We start from the raw sequence: 18,199 nt of genomic DNA, 5'->3' as shown, positions 1-18,199 counted from the left end.
AAGACCGAATACATGTCTAAAATTTTTCTTTGGCAGGACATTTTTTTGTTGTAATTATGAAACTATGAGATATATCTGAATGTATTATGTAACAACATGTACTTATAAAGAAAACATGTTAAAAGCCATTGAATGAAGGACACGTGAACACTGTTAATTCAAATAACACCTTTAAACTGAGAAATCAAATGTTTAAGACAAGATACACATGCTATAGACAGTGTTTCATATAATAGATGGACACACATTTGTATATCATATTCTGGGACACTAAAGTGTGAAAATGTGGCTCTAGATTGCATGGTTTTGTATGATAAATGTGAATGTTATTAACATAAGAAAAGATGATAATTTTTCTCTATAACAATTTTTCTGTTCTAGCAATTATTAAGACTGCACTTTCTAATATGGATAGAGAAGCCAGAGAAAAATATATTGTGGTCATTCAAGCCAAGGACATGGGTGGACACATGGGTGGGCTCTCTGGAACTACAACAGTTACAGTTACTCTAACTGATGTCAATGACAATCCTCCCAAATTTGCAATGAGTAAGTAATGTTGTCAATTTGATTTCATGTTACAGTCTTTTTAAACATTCTTACGTGGTTTGTTATATTGATAAAGTAACATTTGATGAGAATATAGGGGTAACAGTTGTTAGCTTCTGTAACTCCTATGAACTACTATAGGCATTTTTAATTTATGATGTTTTTGATTTATAATAGCATAACAAAATGTCATCTTGTTGTAAGAGCTTTTTAGTAGGTTTGGTATGTAATGTGGCCAAGTGTCTTTGGTAAATCGGCAGTGGAGTCAGAAAAAAACACAAGCTGACCAAACTAAGTAAATTAATGATTGAACAGGTATGGGATATGTTATTTAGAAACCCATTATGCAGAAAGCTCCATATTATGGAAAGGCTGTTTCCCATAGACTCCATTTTATCCAAATAATCGAAATATAAAAACATTTTTTTATCTATAATAATAAACCAGTACCTTGCCAAACTAAAATACAATAAATCTTTATTGGGTGCAACATCAGCTTATTGGGTTTATTAAATAGTTAAATGATTTTCTAATAGACATAAGGTATGAAGATCCAAATTACATAAAGATCTGCAATCCAGAAAACCCCAAGTCCTTAGCATTCTGGATAACAGATCTCATATGTGTATTGAAGAATGGAAATAAAACTGTAGCAAACTGTTGAAACTGAAATTGCTTATAGTACTGGCTTATAAGGGTTGACTCCTTCAAATAGTATGTTACACTTGCATTTCAACAACTAATTTTTCACTAATTTCATCCAAAGAAAGTGAATCTGTGTTTGCAGAGATAAAAAGGTGTTGGTTTATAAGAAACTATGTGTAAATATGAATATACTGTTAATCTATTTATGAAAGAACATTTTAAAAGTTAAAATTTTCAAATGGTACTGACAGTAGGACAATAGCCAGGTTCAGAATATCAATTGTTATGCCTGTGATCAAGATGAAATGGTAATCTAAGGCAGGTGTATTTACTACATTGTTAAAGTCCTTCATATTAGCAATACCTAGGCTATTGTTGTACATGTCCCCCTTCAACTGACACCCACAGCTCCAAATAAACAAAGGAATTCTGTCATGATTTTTATGATGTATTTTTTTATTTCTAAATTACACTGTTAATAATTCACTTTACAATATAAAATGTCATTCCTGAACCAGCAAGTGTATATTTTTCTAGATATAATACTGGCATGTAGGCAGCCATCTCAAGTCTTTTTGCCTGGTCATGTGCTTTCAGAAAGAGCCAGGACTTTAGGATGGAACTGCTTTCTGGCAGGCTGTTGTTTCTCCTACTCAATGTAACTGAATGTGACGCAGTGAGACTTGGCTTTTACTATTGAGTGCTGTTGTTATAGCTATCAGGCAGCTGTTATCTTGTGTTAGGGAGCTGCTATCTGGTTACCTTCTTATTGTTCTGCTGATGGGCTGATGGGGGGGTGATATCACTCCAACTTGCAGTACAGCAGTAAAGAGTGACTGAAGTTTATCAGAGCACAAGTCACATGACTTGGGGTAGCAGGGCAACTGACAATATGTCCAGCCCCGTGTCAGTTTTCAAAATTAAATTAAAAAAAATCAGTTTGCTCTTTTGAGAAATGGATTTCAGTGCAGGATTCTGCTGGAGCAGCACTATTAACTGATACATTTTAAAAAAAATAAAAACTTTTTTCCCATGACAGTATACCTTTAATGTGAGCAGGTGAGCATTCTTAAACAAAAAAAAAAAAACCACCCACATCTGCACTCCTGCATAGTTCCCATTGATGCCAATGGGCGCTACAGAATATTTCCATGGATGTTTATTTAGCAGTGGTTTTCTTTCAGCAGAGAAATGTTCCATGTGATATTAACTTTAAAACATATTTGTTTGAATCTAGGCCTATATATCTATCTCTGTTGTACATATACCCTGTACTGATATTCACTGTTAAAGGTTGGCTTCTGTGAAGTTTTTCCCCTCTAGAATGATTATTAACAGGGAGCTGTTTGCCAGGTGTTCTTACTGACCTAGAACTAACTTCTGTATTAATTGTTGCTGGCACAAATGCAAACTTTCAATGTAAGGGTTAATAACACATTAAATAACAAAACCAACACTGTAAATGTGTTTGTCCTGCTAAGTCACATACACACTTTTTGTGTATCTTGTAGTCCCTTTATTGAAAAAATTCTCTCATTTAGTAGATATTTTAGGTAGGGATGGTGATCACATGTCAATGGTTGGGCATTGCTTCCCTACAGCATAGGCCATAATTGTGAATAGTTAAGAAACAAACTACAGGTGTACATACTCAGTGACCACAAATGTACAAACTATTAGAATGTTGAGCCTTTTCTATTGTATGTTGTTGCTCTTAAGCCTACAAGTATAGTACAGTACAAGTCAGCAATTTGATCTCCCAAAGGTAGCCATTAAAGTATCCTGTAAAAATGCATAGATTGCTCCCAAAGACAGTGCAATGGATGTTGTTTTTAAATACATTAGAATCACAAAGTTTGTACAGTCAAGCTGTGTTAGTATGTCATGATCATTTATTTTATAGAAGAGGAAAGATCCAGACACTTTAAATTTATCTTTAGGGTAAAATAAATCCTGTGGAGTTTGTGCAAATAGCTTTTTGCACAACCGATTCAAGAAGGATACAATTCAAAATCTGATGTGTTTATACAGAACATTTTAAATTCAAGTTTATTTTATATACACTGAACAAGAAAGAAAAGAAAAATATATACATACAAATAAGTATACAGATATAAAATATATAAATATACTGTATAAATAAAGTTATGTAATTATCAATTAATGGCGAAAAGGTTATGTTTAATAGACATTTGTTATAGATAACAAATAACTTTTTTAATATTTCAAATGAATTTGATATGGGAAATTAATGATAAAAATATGGATATACTTTAAAATATGAAATGTAGGCCCAATAAGATAAATACTTTGGGTTTTTTTATCGTCAATTCCCGTTTTATAGGATAGAGAACATACTGATGAAAATAAACACTTTATAGTTAATTTTTATTTAAAAAAAAGACAAAAAAGAAAAGATAAGATTTGTTATCCTACACGGAAAAGCAACAAATGATTGGTGCTAGCTTTATATTTATCCAAAGCAGCAAAACCGTAATGGAACCAACAAAAATGTCTATATGAACTGTTTTAGGCCTCATTAGGTCTTTAACCCTACTTGACCTAGGTTAGGCTAAAAGCTATAACAATTGTTTAGCCCTTTGAGCACAATGGATTTTGTTCAAGCCAAGCAACTTGTGATTTGTCATTGAAACACATGTAGCCCAGGAAGATAGACGCTACAAATGCTTTCATATTTAACCCCTTTTGATGAACAAAAGCACACATACAAATATTGGAATGTGTTGGGTTAAATTGTAATGAATATTTGACACTATTGCAAGATATCAGTATTCCAGTTTAATAGTTATTATACCTCTGAATTAATCCTTTCAAGCTTACTGTTATCATTTTTACCATGTGTGAAAATGATTTCCTCCCTTATCTTAAAACTGCACATCGTATCTGTATACAGACAAAAATATTAGTTTGGTGTCAAAACTTCACCTTCTGGTCAAATTGGGATTATTAAGAAAATATTTCCCCTTTGGAGGGTTTCATGCACCCGACAAAGTTGCCTGGCTCAAGAAAAGAGATTTTCATATGTGGCTTTTATCTACAAAAAGCACCTATTTAATGACCTGTGTACAAATTATGACCAGATACTTATTTTGAGGGGTTATAAGGTAAATACTATTGTTCTCTAATTGCCTGCTCAAATATATTTGCATCTAATTTATACTAATTATCAATTAACATAATAAATGGCATGCTCTGCATAATACTATAAAAGAAAAGAGGTAGCAAGAACTCAAAGAATGAAAAATTATAATATGGATAAAATGTAAACAAAACAGGTCATAATGTGCTTTAAAAATAACATTCTGTTAATTCCTAAAAGCAATTAAATACGGAGGATAAATAAAGACATATACAAATGAGGTAAGTAACATTATAAGCCTGCATCTAGTAAACTAATGATCTCTAGTTCAAAATCAATTTTTCCTGCTAAGGCCTTAATCTATGTCTTGCTGGGCCAGGTTAAAATGGTTCTACTTCCAACTGAGGTATTCTTCAATACTTTCCATTTCCATTCAAGGCACAAAGAAAATAATGAGGATTGGTTTTAGAAGAAGGGACATATATTTAAATGCAATACATATATGCCGTTTAGCCATGTAAGTTCAGTGCATGACATTTTTCTTTTTCTATTTAGCCAAATAAGTTTTGCCCCAACAAATTGCTTTTTACTTCGGATAATTTTTGTAAAGGGATTCTGCCACAGGAAAACATGTTTCTTACAAAATGCATCAGTTAATAGTGCTCCTTCAGCAGAATCCAGCATTAAAATCTGTTAATCAAAAGATTACATTTTTTTAAAATGTATTTTATAGTTGACATAGCGCTAGACATGTTCTTAGTTTCCTAAGTGCCTTCAGCCATGTGACATGTGCACTGTTAAGCGTTAGCTACTCTTTACTGCTGCTTTGCAAGTTGCAGTGATATTACTCCCCTCCCTTCCAGAACAGTGGGAAAGTTAACAAGAGAGCAGCTCCCTTAATTCAGCATTGCTAAAAAACTCTTCCATGCACAGGATCAGGCACAACAACCTGAGATGGCTGACTACACATCAATATTACAACAATAAAAAAAAAAAATACATGTATTGATTCAAAAATCACATAGTTAATCTCCTTCCAATACAACATAACATTTGGGTAAGCAAGTGGTGTCAAATTCTCTCCAAGAATTACTATGAGTGACTTCAATTTTCCAGACATTAACTGGGGTAATGGGGTTGCCAATCAGCTAGCAGGTTTGTAAATATGCTGAATGACATCTTTTTATTTCAGCTCATTCAAGAACCTACTAGGCATCTCTTCAACATATTAAGAGGGAAATGCTTTTTACATGGTTAAACACAGAACAAAAATGGAAAGTCTTTAAAATGCTGCTTAATAAATATACATGTCAGTAAATTCTACTTGTAAGCAAGGAACGTTGTTGCAAAACAAAACATTTGTGGTTCAATAGAAGTGTGGGTGTTGAGGTGGGGAAGAAAACACATGCTTTTAAAGCTTTCAAGTTAGGAGGTACAAGGAGGCCAATAAATCATGCAAAAAACACACACAAGCTAAAATTGACATTGAGCAAACCGTAAAAATAATCCAAAATATTTTCTAAATATGTAAACAGTAATAAAAAAAAATATAAAGGCCTAGCAGAGCATTAAAAAGGAGGAAACCCAGAATCGGGTGATGTCCATGAATTCAAGACTTCAGGTTGTCATTGCCAGCAAAGTGTTTTCAACCAAGTATTAGAAATTAACATTTTATTTTCAGTTTTTTTAATTTGTGCAATTACTTTTGAGCCCCTGAAATGAAGTGATTGTGTTAAAAAAAGGCTTTAGTTCCTCACATTATTATGCAATCTTTTTGTACAACCCACTGAATTAAAGCTAAAAGTCTGCAGTTCAACTGCACCTGAGTTGTTTCATTTAAAATTCATTGTGGTAATGTACAGAACCAAAATTAGAAAAAAGTTGTCTCTGCACAAATATTTATGGACCTAATTGTATTTTGTCATCTGTATACACAAATGTATAACCAGTTACTGAAGTCCCAGTTCAAGTAATACAACTAATGATGCATGGTTCATGCATGAGGAAATTCTAAAGAGACTAGAATATTTTAAAATAAACAAAGGTCCCAGACTGGATGGTATTCATGCCATGGTATTAACCCAGCTTATTCTAAATTTGTGCCAGCATGGTTTTATGCATAATAGATATTGCCAGATAATTTAATTTCTTTTAATGAGAAGGTGAGCATGGGTCTAGATTCTGGGATGGCAGTGGATGTAATCTACTAAGACTTTGCTAAAACATTTGATACAGTGCCACACATAAATTTACTGGTTAAATTAAGGAATGTTGGCCTGGAACACAGTATTTGTACCTGGATAGAGAACTGGCTAAAAGATATATTACAAAGAGTGGCGGCAAATGGAACATTTTCTAATTGAACCAGTGTTGTTAATGGAGTATGTATGTATGTATGTATAACTTTATTTGTAAAGCACTGTTAAGGAGCCACATCACTGTACAGTGCATAAAAGTACAATATATATATAAAAGTATACACAGGGAAAACAAATCATATAATAAATATATACAGAATCATATCAGGACAAGGAGCTTAAGTGCTATGTGGTAAGAGACATGGTGGGAAGGAGGTCCCTGCCCCCTAGAGCTTACAGTCTAAGTACCACAGCGCTCTGTACTTGGTTCTTTGCTTTCCAACTTGTTTATTAATGACCTGGATGTGAGCATTAAACAAGCAGGATTCTGCCACTTTACAGAGTAAATTGATTAAAACTTAGCAGCAAACTGGAAAATAAGGTTCATTGTTAAAGGATCAGTAAGATGAAATTTTTTTTTTAAATTGTTTGTATAATACAAAAAAAAAACCCCACCAACACATATTTCACTTTAAAATTGCAAAGTCTTTATTTAGAAATAACTTACAGAATCTCCGCTTGCGCTCCTCTTCCGAAAAGGACATCGGGTGATCCATTGTGCGGCGCTCGATTTCTCCTTCCTCTGCCTTCCTTATAGGAGATGGCCAGGGAGGAGAAATTGAGCGCCGCACAATGTATTGTTGCCCTGTTGCCTTTTCGGAAGAGGAGTGCAAGCGGAGATTTGGTCTAATTTAATTTAGGCTAATTGAATTCAATTTATTTTTATTAGCCTAATATGCAATATTCCTAAATTTGTCCAGTATTAAAATAACTTTACAGTGGGGTTATACAGCATTTTGCAATGCAATTATTATATTAACAGCAAACCCCCAGTTCTATGAAATATAGTTCTATGAAATACTGTGTATAAATATATATATATATATATATATATATATATATATATATATATATATATATATATATATATATATATATATATATATATATATATTATAATCTGGAATCTCTTAGTCAAATCCGGGTGCAGGGTCCAAAATTTTGCGTATACAATTATTGAATAGACCCACACTCCATTTTGTGCAAAATTCAAACTCTTTTTATTGTGTACGGAAATCCAACATTTCGGCCCCCATTTGGGGCCTTTTTCAAGGATATAAAATATTTGCTATATACAGGCAAATATTTTAACAGGAACATCAGTTTAAAGTTTGTCATGATTTTTTAGCTGTCTTTATATTCCTGGTAAGGAGATCTTTTGCAAACAATTTGAGAAATCATGTTACATCTAAATGTATATTGATATTAAAAAAAGAGGTGGCATTGCATACTTGTTATTAAAACTAGTGGTCTTTACTGTTGGACATATTTTGTTTCTATGTGAAGTTTTGTTTTCCCTTTTACATTTTATTAGCATATATTGTAGGTTAATAAACTGTACTGGCATTGCTTTGTTTGAAATATTCTTTAGCTGTTTGACTTGGCATTCATGTCCCTTGACAGTGTTCCTAACCCTTGTTCCAGGCTTTTGGATTCTGCTTCTTGTCTGCTTCTTCTGTGCTGTACTTAGGATTTGACTCTTGTGTATGACTCAACCTGCCCCTGTGGGACAAGATCTACAATAATAGAATGTTTTTGTCTATAATTGTGTACAAAAGACGACATTTTGTAATGAAAACTGAAACAGGTTATGTTTTTAAAAATAATGGATGGTTTAAATAAACAAAAACTGGGTGTAAAATGATTTGCCTTAAAGAATACTGTTGTATGCTTCTATTAAGTGACTAATTTGAGCTAGCATACTGATTAATGTTTGAAGAAATATAATTCCTCAGTGCACATACCTCTGATACACAAATAAAGCAAAATGTCTCTAAAGAAATAAATGTTTTTTCTACTCATATATTCCGGCAATTTCATTTAGCGTTCAATAACTCTTTTCATCTCTACAAATTCAAAAAGCATGATTAAACATTGTGACTCTACCAAGGACTTAGATGATAAACTGGTGGATATTTAAGAGGTTTATTAGAATTTTTTTTTTTCAGAGTTTAATAATGTTTTTCTTTGTGCATATTTACTAAAGGTCATATACAAGAAGATGATTTTTATAATGTGAGGGTTTCTTTCTGTAGTCTGTACTGCTATTGAAAAGTTATACTTAATAAGCTTACCAAAGAATAATGAGTTGGGTATATTGCAGGGTAAAATTCCATATACCTTCCATATTAGATGCATACATTCTCCCTTTGCATTATTCATAATTATCAAATGATGTCTCTGTGCAAACACTCAAGACTTTCTGCACAAATGAAATGAAACTCATTAAAATAAATGTGCTCTTCCTTTTACAGAAAATGACAGATTTATGAAGCTGTGAGGTTTATATAATACAAGATACATAATTTCTACACTTTTTTTTTTGTTTAAAATTGCTTAAACCCTTTAAGCTATTTTGAAATTGTTTACTGGTTTATCAGAATGAATGATTCAAAACTTTAGAATTTCAATTATTATTACAGTCTCCTGCAGTGCATTAAATAGGGGATAGAAACACAATGCATAATAGTTTTCATATGCACATAGCAGAGTAGATGTACATAATTAAAATTGCATAGTCTCAGAAGACAATATGGAAAGAGGCATGCTTGGGAGAATTTAATGCTACTACAGGTATGAGATCCCTTATGCAGAAACCAGATATCCAGAAAGCTTGAAATTATGGGAAAACTATCTCCCATAGGGACAGATTTACTAAAGGGCAAAGTGGATGTCGCTAGTGAAAAATCGGCAGAAATTCCATCCATAGGGACATCGCCAATTTACTAACAGACAGAGGACAATTAGCTAGTGAAAGATACCATCGCTAGCACAGTTTTGCGCCCTATCGCCAGACGAACAATCGTTATTCCCCCAAATTCACTCAAATTCATTCAAAGTGTGAATTTTACAGAATGTTACCTATTTCTTTCGCCAGCTTAGACCAGGAGAACTGATAAGATGAAGCTACATCCTTCTCAATCTTATGTCAGTGGCATCATGTATGCAGAAAAGTTATTATAATGATAAAAAAATGCTTGCTTTTTTTCATATTTTAAAGCGGGATTGTCTTCAAAATTTGTAACTATTAAAAATCTTTGTTTTAACCTTTACCATTTGAGAGGCATGCCACATTTGTTTTAGGGTGGGATCATGTCTAGGGCATTAGAGGATCTCTTTTGTCTTTATTCTGCTTCCTTGGACATTTTGAATAATAAATGGCCAATTCAAGCATTTGCACCAACATCTAAAATAAAGTCATATATACGACCTATATGTCCTAAACACAAGTGTACTAATGAAGTTAGTACAGAAATGAACGTTAGCAAAAGTTTGCTATGAAATGCGCCGATGAATTACCGCTAGCTAAATGTCTCCAGCATTCGGCTGCTGATATGCAACTTCACATTTTATTGCATTTGCGTAGCGGTAGCAAATTTGCACCTGGTAATGTGGCACAATGTGTGCGGATTTTACAAATACAGGTATGGGACCTTTTATCCAGAATGCTTGGGACCTGGGGTTTTCCGGATAAGGGATCTTTCTGTATTTTGGATTTTCATACCTTAAGACTACTAGAAAATCATCTAAACATTAAATAAAGCCATAAATAATATCTTAGTTGGGATTAGACGGCTTTTCCGTTATTCGGAACTTTCTGGATAACGGGTTTCCGGACAACGGATCCCAAATCTGTACAGACAAACCTTTCTGAAATTTCTAACTGAAAACAGAGAAATTTGTCAGGAAAAAGTGACAAAGAAAATAAAAATTTATATTTTCATTTTTAGGAATTCAGCAAGCGATACAGATTTTTGGGGTGTATTGTTTTGGCCATTTTTGTATTATTGCTGTATAATAAATAGGAAAAAAATAATTAAAAATAAAATAAAAAGGAGAAGGCTGCCAAGCAGATAAAAACACAGATTATAATTTGATGCTAGTCATATATGTTAATATAAATACTCACTTAAACTTTGCTATGCAAGATGCTTTGCTCATCTATTAAAGAAGGTGTAAAAGGCTACACTGATAATCTGCAGAGGTGAATAGACTGAATATATTTTATTTCACAAGAGAATTGGGACATAAGATTTCCTGATCAATTACAGGACCTGTTCTGAAGCTGCCACAAATAATTACAGCAGTGTCAACTCCCGGTGGGCACAGGTGTCAGGGGGCCCTTGTGCTGCTAAAGATTTGGCAAATTTCGTGGCAATTTCCTATTTCTTTGAGAGCAAAGAGGTTAAATAAATGGAATTATAGATTATTGTATGTAAAGAATAGAGACTAGAAAAATAGAGGTTGAGAGAGGCTCATGGTCTATGGTCCTTTAGTGGGCCCGTGGTCCAAGGTTTTTGGGTGAGGGTGGGGCCCCTGGTGTCCAAGTCCGACACTGATTACAAGACAGCCAATATGCATGCTATGCCAACGCACATATATGCTATAGAATTGTGAAAATATAATATGCTGAGTGTTTAGAAGTATAAGCTTTTGACATTTTACAACTGTTAAGGCGACCATTCACACTCCAATATTATTGTATGAAGTTAATATACGATACTCTGTACAGGAGAATTGCCATCCAATATTGGCAGGCTCGTTGATCAGCCTAGGTGGAAAGTTTTGATCAGGTGCCTTTAAAGGCACATTAGTGCCGAATCATCTGATCCAGATGGAATTCTATTGTTTCTACCTGTATATATGATGATTCAGCTCTACACGTGTGTATTGAAAAGATCTTTTCCAGAAAAGTTCATAATTGTAACTTCTATTGCCACCTATTGTGGGAAACATTACTTATCTATTAAAGGGGATAATAGTGAAGTAACTGTTATTATCAATTATGGGTGTAAACTGAATTCATTGTTGTCAGGGAGCACCCTAAATTTGTAGGGAATCTTCTGGAACTGAAAAATTAAGTAGGTGTTGAGTCCTTAAGGTGAAGACTGCTGGGATCCAGTAAGGATAGACAAATGAATTGAAGTAGGAGCAAGGATGGAGCAGGTTAAGCACAAGATTTATAAGAACATGTGGGAAAAGGTATGGATTTCATAAGGACAGGAAGTACAGAAGAAGTAAAGGATTGATGAACAGGGCAGAGAATGTGAAGAACAGAAGTGAAAGGGAAAAGATAGTGTAGGCAGCAAAGTACAGGACTAAAACAATGTCACAAACAGAATGAGCGAGCAGCAAATAAAATGATTGAAGTTCAGTTCAAGGTACATGGGTGATCCATTACCTTTGGAAACAGCTATGGGGGCTTGGGAAAATACAACAGGGCTTGTGGTTGAAAAATATACACTACAGATGGCTGGGAATGAAGTTCTGATGATCACTAACAAAGGGTCATAAGGAGGTATAAGTACTGCATCTAGGAGTAGGCAGAAGAAAGAGAAGGATGATTCGAAGTAAAAATAGTTTGAATATTCGATAATCGAAGTACTGTCTCTTTAAAAAAACTTCGACTTCAATACTTGGCCAAATTAAACCTGCTGAAGTGCTATGTTAGCCTATGGGGACCTTCTACAACCATTTTCAAAGTCTTTACACATCAAAGTAAAATCGTTAGATCGTACGATAAAATCGTTCGAATCGTTCGATTCGAACGATTTAATCGTACAATCTAACGATTTTACTTTGATTGTTCAATGGCCAAATTCGGTGAAAAATACTTTGACTTCGATATTCGAATTCAAAGTATTTTAATTTGATGGTCGAATTTCGAAGTATTTTACACTTCGAAATTCGACCCTTGATAAATCCGCCCCCTAGTGTAAATATAATCACAAACTTTACAAAAGTCAGGTATCTACTTATAGACAAGAAATCCATTATCTAGGGAAGCAATTTTGTTTTTATGCTCCCTTTTGGAATGTTTACTAATTAGTTTGTTCAGTGTTATGCTTACATAGTTCTCATCAAGAGGAATGAAAACAATGAAGCATCCCTTCCCTTGTTGTTTATAAAGAAAATTGCCGGATAATTTACATACTTTCAAGGCCTGAAAAATGTTTCCTTAAATTTTACAAACATTTATTTCATGTGAGATAAAGTTATGCTTAGTCATGTCCTTGAAGTAGTTGCTAGAATTATGACATGGTTCCCTCATTTATCACAGATACATTTTTGGGAAATCTGGGATATTCAACTCCTGATTTTTTTTAACACTGTACTGGTGTCAATGGCATGAACAATATTTCATATATAAAATATATAAAACACTGCATGCGTATTGTGGGTCTGTGAAGCCACTTGGTTTATTTAATAACATTAAAATTGGAGTTTTAGTTTACCATACTTATGAAATGTTTAACTACTGTAAATTATTTTTTTTCAAAGTGTATATTATTATACACCTTTCAAAATGATATTACAGTATTGCACAATATATTTCTCAGTGGCCAGTAATTAGGTCTCATAGAATTTCTGAATGGGCTCAAATTCCCAAAATGATTGAAAATATTAAAACTGGGCAGGAAAAATGTTGTAGCTATTTAGTAATTAGTTTGAGCTATTTGATATCTATTAATGTCAGACCATGTCGTTTATCTTAAATCTCCTAGCTCCAGGTTTATACAAAGAGAGAATTTACTAAACATGCCTAGGCACCATATCAACTTGACAGCCTAGAGGTACTCAGAGCATTGGGGGATAAAATAGGATACAATGCACTTAAGTAAATCTTTTTTTTTTTTCACTTTATAAAACTAAACTAAACAGCCCCCAGAATAACACATCTTTCTCCCTCCAGTCTTATTTAGTCTTATTTAATTTCTCTATTACAAACAGTTAAAGGACAGCTCTTCAAGCTACTTCCTTGTCTATAGTGAAGTTCTGCCCCCTGAGTTCTTCTCTTTTTTCTCTCTCTGACAATGAACACTATGAGGGGGAGGCCCGTTTATCAAAGCTCAAATTTCAGTCGTTTTTGAAGGTTTTTGAAACCACAATTAAACTCAATCTTTCTTAAATCACCAATGCCATGAAAGTTATTCAATACCCAGTTATAAAAAGTATGTGCAGTGCATATTTTTCAAATAATTCCATGACCCATGTTTTTTCCTGAACACTAAGATATTGCACTGCTATGCTCATTTTTCGGTTTTTGTGAATTTGCATTGCACACAAATATTTGCAAATGGCTCACAAATGAGACAGGTGTTGAATATGGCAATTGAGCACATTTTTCAGACAATTAATAGCAAACAAAACCTAGAAAACCTTATTGAAAAGTCCTAATTGATTAAAAATGGTCCAATAAGATCTATAAGATCTTGAAAGCTTTTACCTCAGCACAGCTCCCCATTAACATCTATAAGACCTTGAAAGCGTTTGCCTGGCAAATATTTGTATTGAATTTTTTGTGCTGGGAAAGCAAGGGGTCAGGAAATGTGACCTTGCAGTCAAAAGTGGCAAGCTCTGCTGTTTAAGGACAGTGAACCTGGAGAAGGAGGTGCTGGAAAAGGTGACTGTGCAGTCAGAAGTGGCAAGCTTTGGTTTGGAAGGACCGTGACCCATGCTGCAGAAGGAGAGGGCTGAGAAGGTGACCATGTCAGAAGTAGTGAGCTATGCTGGGACACAAGACTGAGAAGCAGTTGGAAGGGGTGAGCTGTGTTGGAGGGGGTAGTACATGTGTTTTAAATAAAAAAAAATTACTCCTGTACTTACTTATTTGAAATACTTTAGATATAAGTGTTTTTAATACATTTCCCTTATTTTTCATTTTCCTGTGTTTTAAATGTTTTTTCCCTGGTCCCCTGCATAAAGGTAAATTTGGGGTTCTACTCCAATATAAGGAATTGCTAGTCAAATACAAAAAAAAACACAAGATTTGGCTTTGGATTTACAGGGGAGAGCCAAAAAGTCCATGTCAGAGGAAGTCTGGTCATGCATAGGAATGCAACAATATATAAGGATTTAACTAGATAAAGGAATATCTAAGATTCAGATGAATGCTAACTAGAATACTAGGAGGAAAAGGATTTACTCTGGAAACCAATACAAGGGCTCAGAACAAATGAGAAACCTGCTCTTTTCATTTATTGGAGAGATTTAGGGGCACTAAGCGCCGAAGCGCCGAATGCTAGCGTTAATTCGCTAGCGTTTGGCATTTTCGTTACTTCGCAAATTCACTAACGAACGCTGGCGTAGATTCGCTAGTGTTACTTCGCACCCTTACGCCTGGCGAATTTTCGCTACGGACGTAACTACGCAAACGCGCGCAGTGTACTGAACGCTACCTTTTACGCTAGACTTCCTTCGCCACCTCAGACCAGGCGAAGCGCAATAGAGTAGATAGGGATTGCTTCAAAAAAAGTCAACATTTTTTCTAAGTCCCAAAAAACGCTGGCTTGTTTTCAACATTATGGGTGATAGGCTGAAAAAGATGGAAAAAAATTTTGGGGCTCCCCTCCTTCCCCCCTATATTTCCTGACTCATGGCAACTTACCTATACAGTGGGCACATGTGTAGGGCAAAATAAAATTTTTATTTGATGTTTTGAAGGTTTTCTAGCCATTTGTAGTGCTGATACGTATTCCTCCATTGAAATTTGAATTTGGCGCCGTATGCAAATTAGCCTTCGCTAGCATAACTTTGCTTCACTTAGCGAATCAATACTAGCGCAACTTCGCAATCTTACGCTACCCCTGTGCGCAACTTTGGATTTTAGTGAATTTGCAGAGTGCTGCCGAAACTACGCCTGGCGAAGTGTGGCGAAGTGCGGCGAAGCGCGGCCAAGTTGCGCCTGGCGCAACTACGAATGTTAGTGAATTTGCCCCTTAGTCCCTACCAGTATTGGAAGGAACCAAAACAAAAAACATCAGGCAAAAACCCAGAAACAGCTGTAAAGTCTTCTATCTTTTTGTAATCCATAGTCTCATGTACAGTAGGCTTTCAGATTGTATTTCTCATGTTGAATATGACAGTTTTATTTTTTATCACTGTGTAAACTGCATGTCATGTTAAAACTGTGGAAAGATAAAATACAGAAAGTATGTATTTGATGAGAGCATGTGTTTACCAACTATACATAGCACAACAATCCTTTACGAATGGTGTTGAAAGTTGGACATTAAACCTTCAATAGTAGGTTTAAGGTCAATTCCTGATCATTGTGCTTTTCTCCCTAAGGATGTGTTTAAGGAGGTCATTCATCAGATAAAAATTGGTTTGCACTGTTTAAAGTGCTTCTAGGGTCTCTCTCTCTTTTTTATTATGTCCTCTTTATTACCAGAATAATATAACGTTTACCCTCTTTCCATCTTGACTAGCATCTAGCATGGCTGTGCATTTCTCAATTTTCCAGTTAATGGGGGCTCATGCTTTGTAAATTTTTTTGAAAGACATTTTGGAAATCTAATTTGAATGCATATTACAGATTTTTCTGGTTAATTGTTAGCAACATGGAATGATGCTAAATTAAAATCTCTAAATTTTGACCTATATTGGAAGATTTTAATACTGGGCATCATTGATCTTCATGCTGGGTTTAGCCAATAGTAGAATTATATTGTGAAGAAAATTTAACTTAAAAACAGCTTGGGCTGTCTGTATCTTTGTTCTATATTTATACTGATTTTAATAGGCTTATTTGCATTTTTTATAAATACATTAGAGTACTTGTTTCCGTGAACACTAGTTTTAAGGGAATATTAAATCTTTTTTAATTGGACAGTATGATATCTCACCCAATAACACAGTTTTTAATAAGGTTCCACCAACAGATTTAGGACAGAGAGTGGGGGGATGGTTCATCAGTGCATTAAAGGTTTTAGAAACTAGAACCATCATTTAGCCATCTGAGCTGAGGAGCTTGCTCAAAGGCACTTGTGCATGTTTTGTAATTGGGTTTTCTTGAGAGACTGCAAGTCTGTAAACACAATAAAAAACTCATATTAATGCATTTTTATCTTTATGTAACTATAAAAGGTTCAATAAAAATTGTTAATTTGTTAACTAGCAATTTAACTAAATACAAAAATGTGTTTTGCTTAAAGTATTGCACATTGTCTAATGTAAAGTTACTACTGTCTAGATGTTGTTTTCTTTGCAATTACAGTTGTGACTTTTTTTTATAAGTATAACACACACCTCAGGTCAACAAGTATCACTTAATTACCACATTTACTGGAAATAATAAGTTGTATTTTTTCTCCCTTATTTGCAAGGCCAGTATCAGTTTGTAGTGCCAGAAGATATTGGCATTGGTGACACAGTTGGTCGGGTGAAAGCAAATGACAGAGACACAGGAGACAATGCAAAATCATCTTTTGACATAATTGATGGCGATGGTAAAGATGTGTTTGAAATGAGTACTGACCCCCAAACTCAAGATGGAATGATTCGGCTATGCAAGGTAAAGTACAAACTTTCTAGTATCAGGTTAGAGCAAACGTAGAACAATTTTATTTGTATAACAGGCAGTTTTGGACAGAATTGTTAAAAAATGTTCAGGCTGTCTAATATTTCTTTACTTGATCGTACCCATAAACTGTAATTCTTTACCAGTTTCTTCTTAACTTTTTTAAAACAGTTTTATAAGTAGACATGGATAATATACCTTTAAATAGCTTTAATATCTTTAATAAAGGTAGAATCTGCAAGTAGAGTTAGATACATCTTCATAAATGCACAAAAAATCCCTGCAGAAGCAATATGATTATATATTATTCATTTAGTATTCATATTAGATAAATAAAAGGGATTAGTCAAGATTGCAACATATTTAGAACATAATATTACAGCCTTTATACTATATGACTATATAATACGAAAATAAGGCATATTGGGAAAAGGAAAAGGGTTCTTATAAATCAAATAATCCAAAAAAGAAACGACTTTAGGCTACATCAGGTCTATGCATACAGATTCCCTAAATCACTTTGAAAGGATCATTACACTGCCAAAAATCCTTTGTAATGAATTAAATTCACCATGTTTCCCTGGTAGTCCATAATCTGTCAAAGGTAATACATTATCCCTTGTGTTTTTCTTTCTTTCCTTAACCAAGGTGTATGACTTTTATTTTATAAGAAAAGTGTTGAATTATAGTGTGATTGGTGCCAGCATTGGCATCACTTATTTCAACTCAATGTTTTCTTGTTTAAACTGTAGCAAACAAACTCAAACATCAAACCAAAAATCTGATTAAAAATTTGAGAATTAAATTCAACATACATACTTAAAATGTTTATTACAAAATGTAAATGTTCTATAATTTAGTGATCCTTAACAGTGCTTTCATTTAGTTTAACTATGGATTGCTATTGACATTATATAACCTAATTTTTTGATTACAGCATTTTCCAGATGACATTTATAACCTATATTAATAAAATTAAAAAAAGCAGTTAATTATTTTACATTTTAGCGTATAAGCCTTGAAAATAGAAGAATAAACTGAGTGTTTTGTTCAATAAAACAATGTGAAATATTATGGTTTTCCGAGATAACTTTGATAAATTAGTTATGAATAATGATAATTCACATTCAAAAAGTATTAGATATTACCTAAATTAAATTAGATTTTGCTAGAAATAAACATTTT

The 18,199-nt window shown here is 33.8% G+C and overlaps 1 protein-coding gene across 1 annotated transcript in view; it reads left to right on the top strand.

Moving 5' to 3' along the window:
- cdh8.S (cadherin 8 S homeolog) overlaps window positions 1–18,199 on the top strand; it is a 265,728-nt gene that overhangs the window by 155,697 nt on the left and 91,832 nt on the right. The window contains exons 5-6 of the mRNA XM_018260477.2: window positions 382–549; window positions 16,821–17,008. Of these exons, the coding sequence (XP_018115966.2) occupies window positions 382–549; window positions 16,821–17,008 (356 nt within the window). The remainder of the gene's footprint in view (window positions 1–381; window positions 550–16,820; window positions 17,009–18,199) is intronic.

Source organism: Xenopus laevis, chromosome 4S (assembly GCF_017654675.1).
Source record: "Xenopus laevis strain J_2021 chromosome 4S, Xenopus_laevis_v10.1, whole genome shotgun sequence".
Classification (NCBI taxonomy): Eukaryota; Metazoa; Chordata; class Amphibia; order Anura; family Pipidae; genus Xenopus; species Xenopus laevis.
The sequence above is the reverse complement of the archived record's forward strand: the minus strand, read 5'-3'. Positions and strand labels throughout refer to the sequence as shown.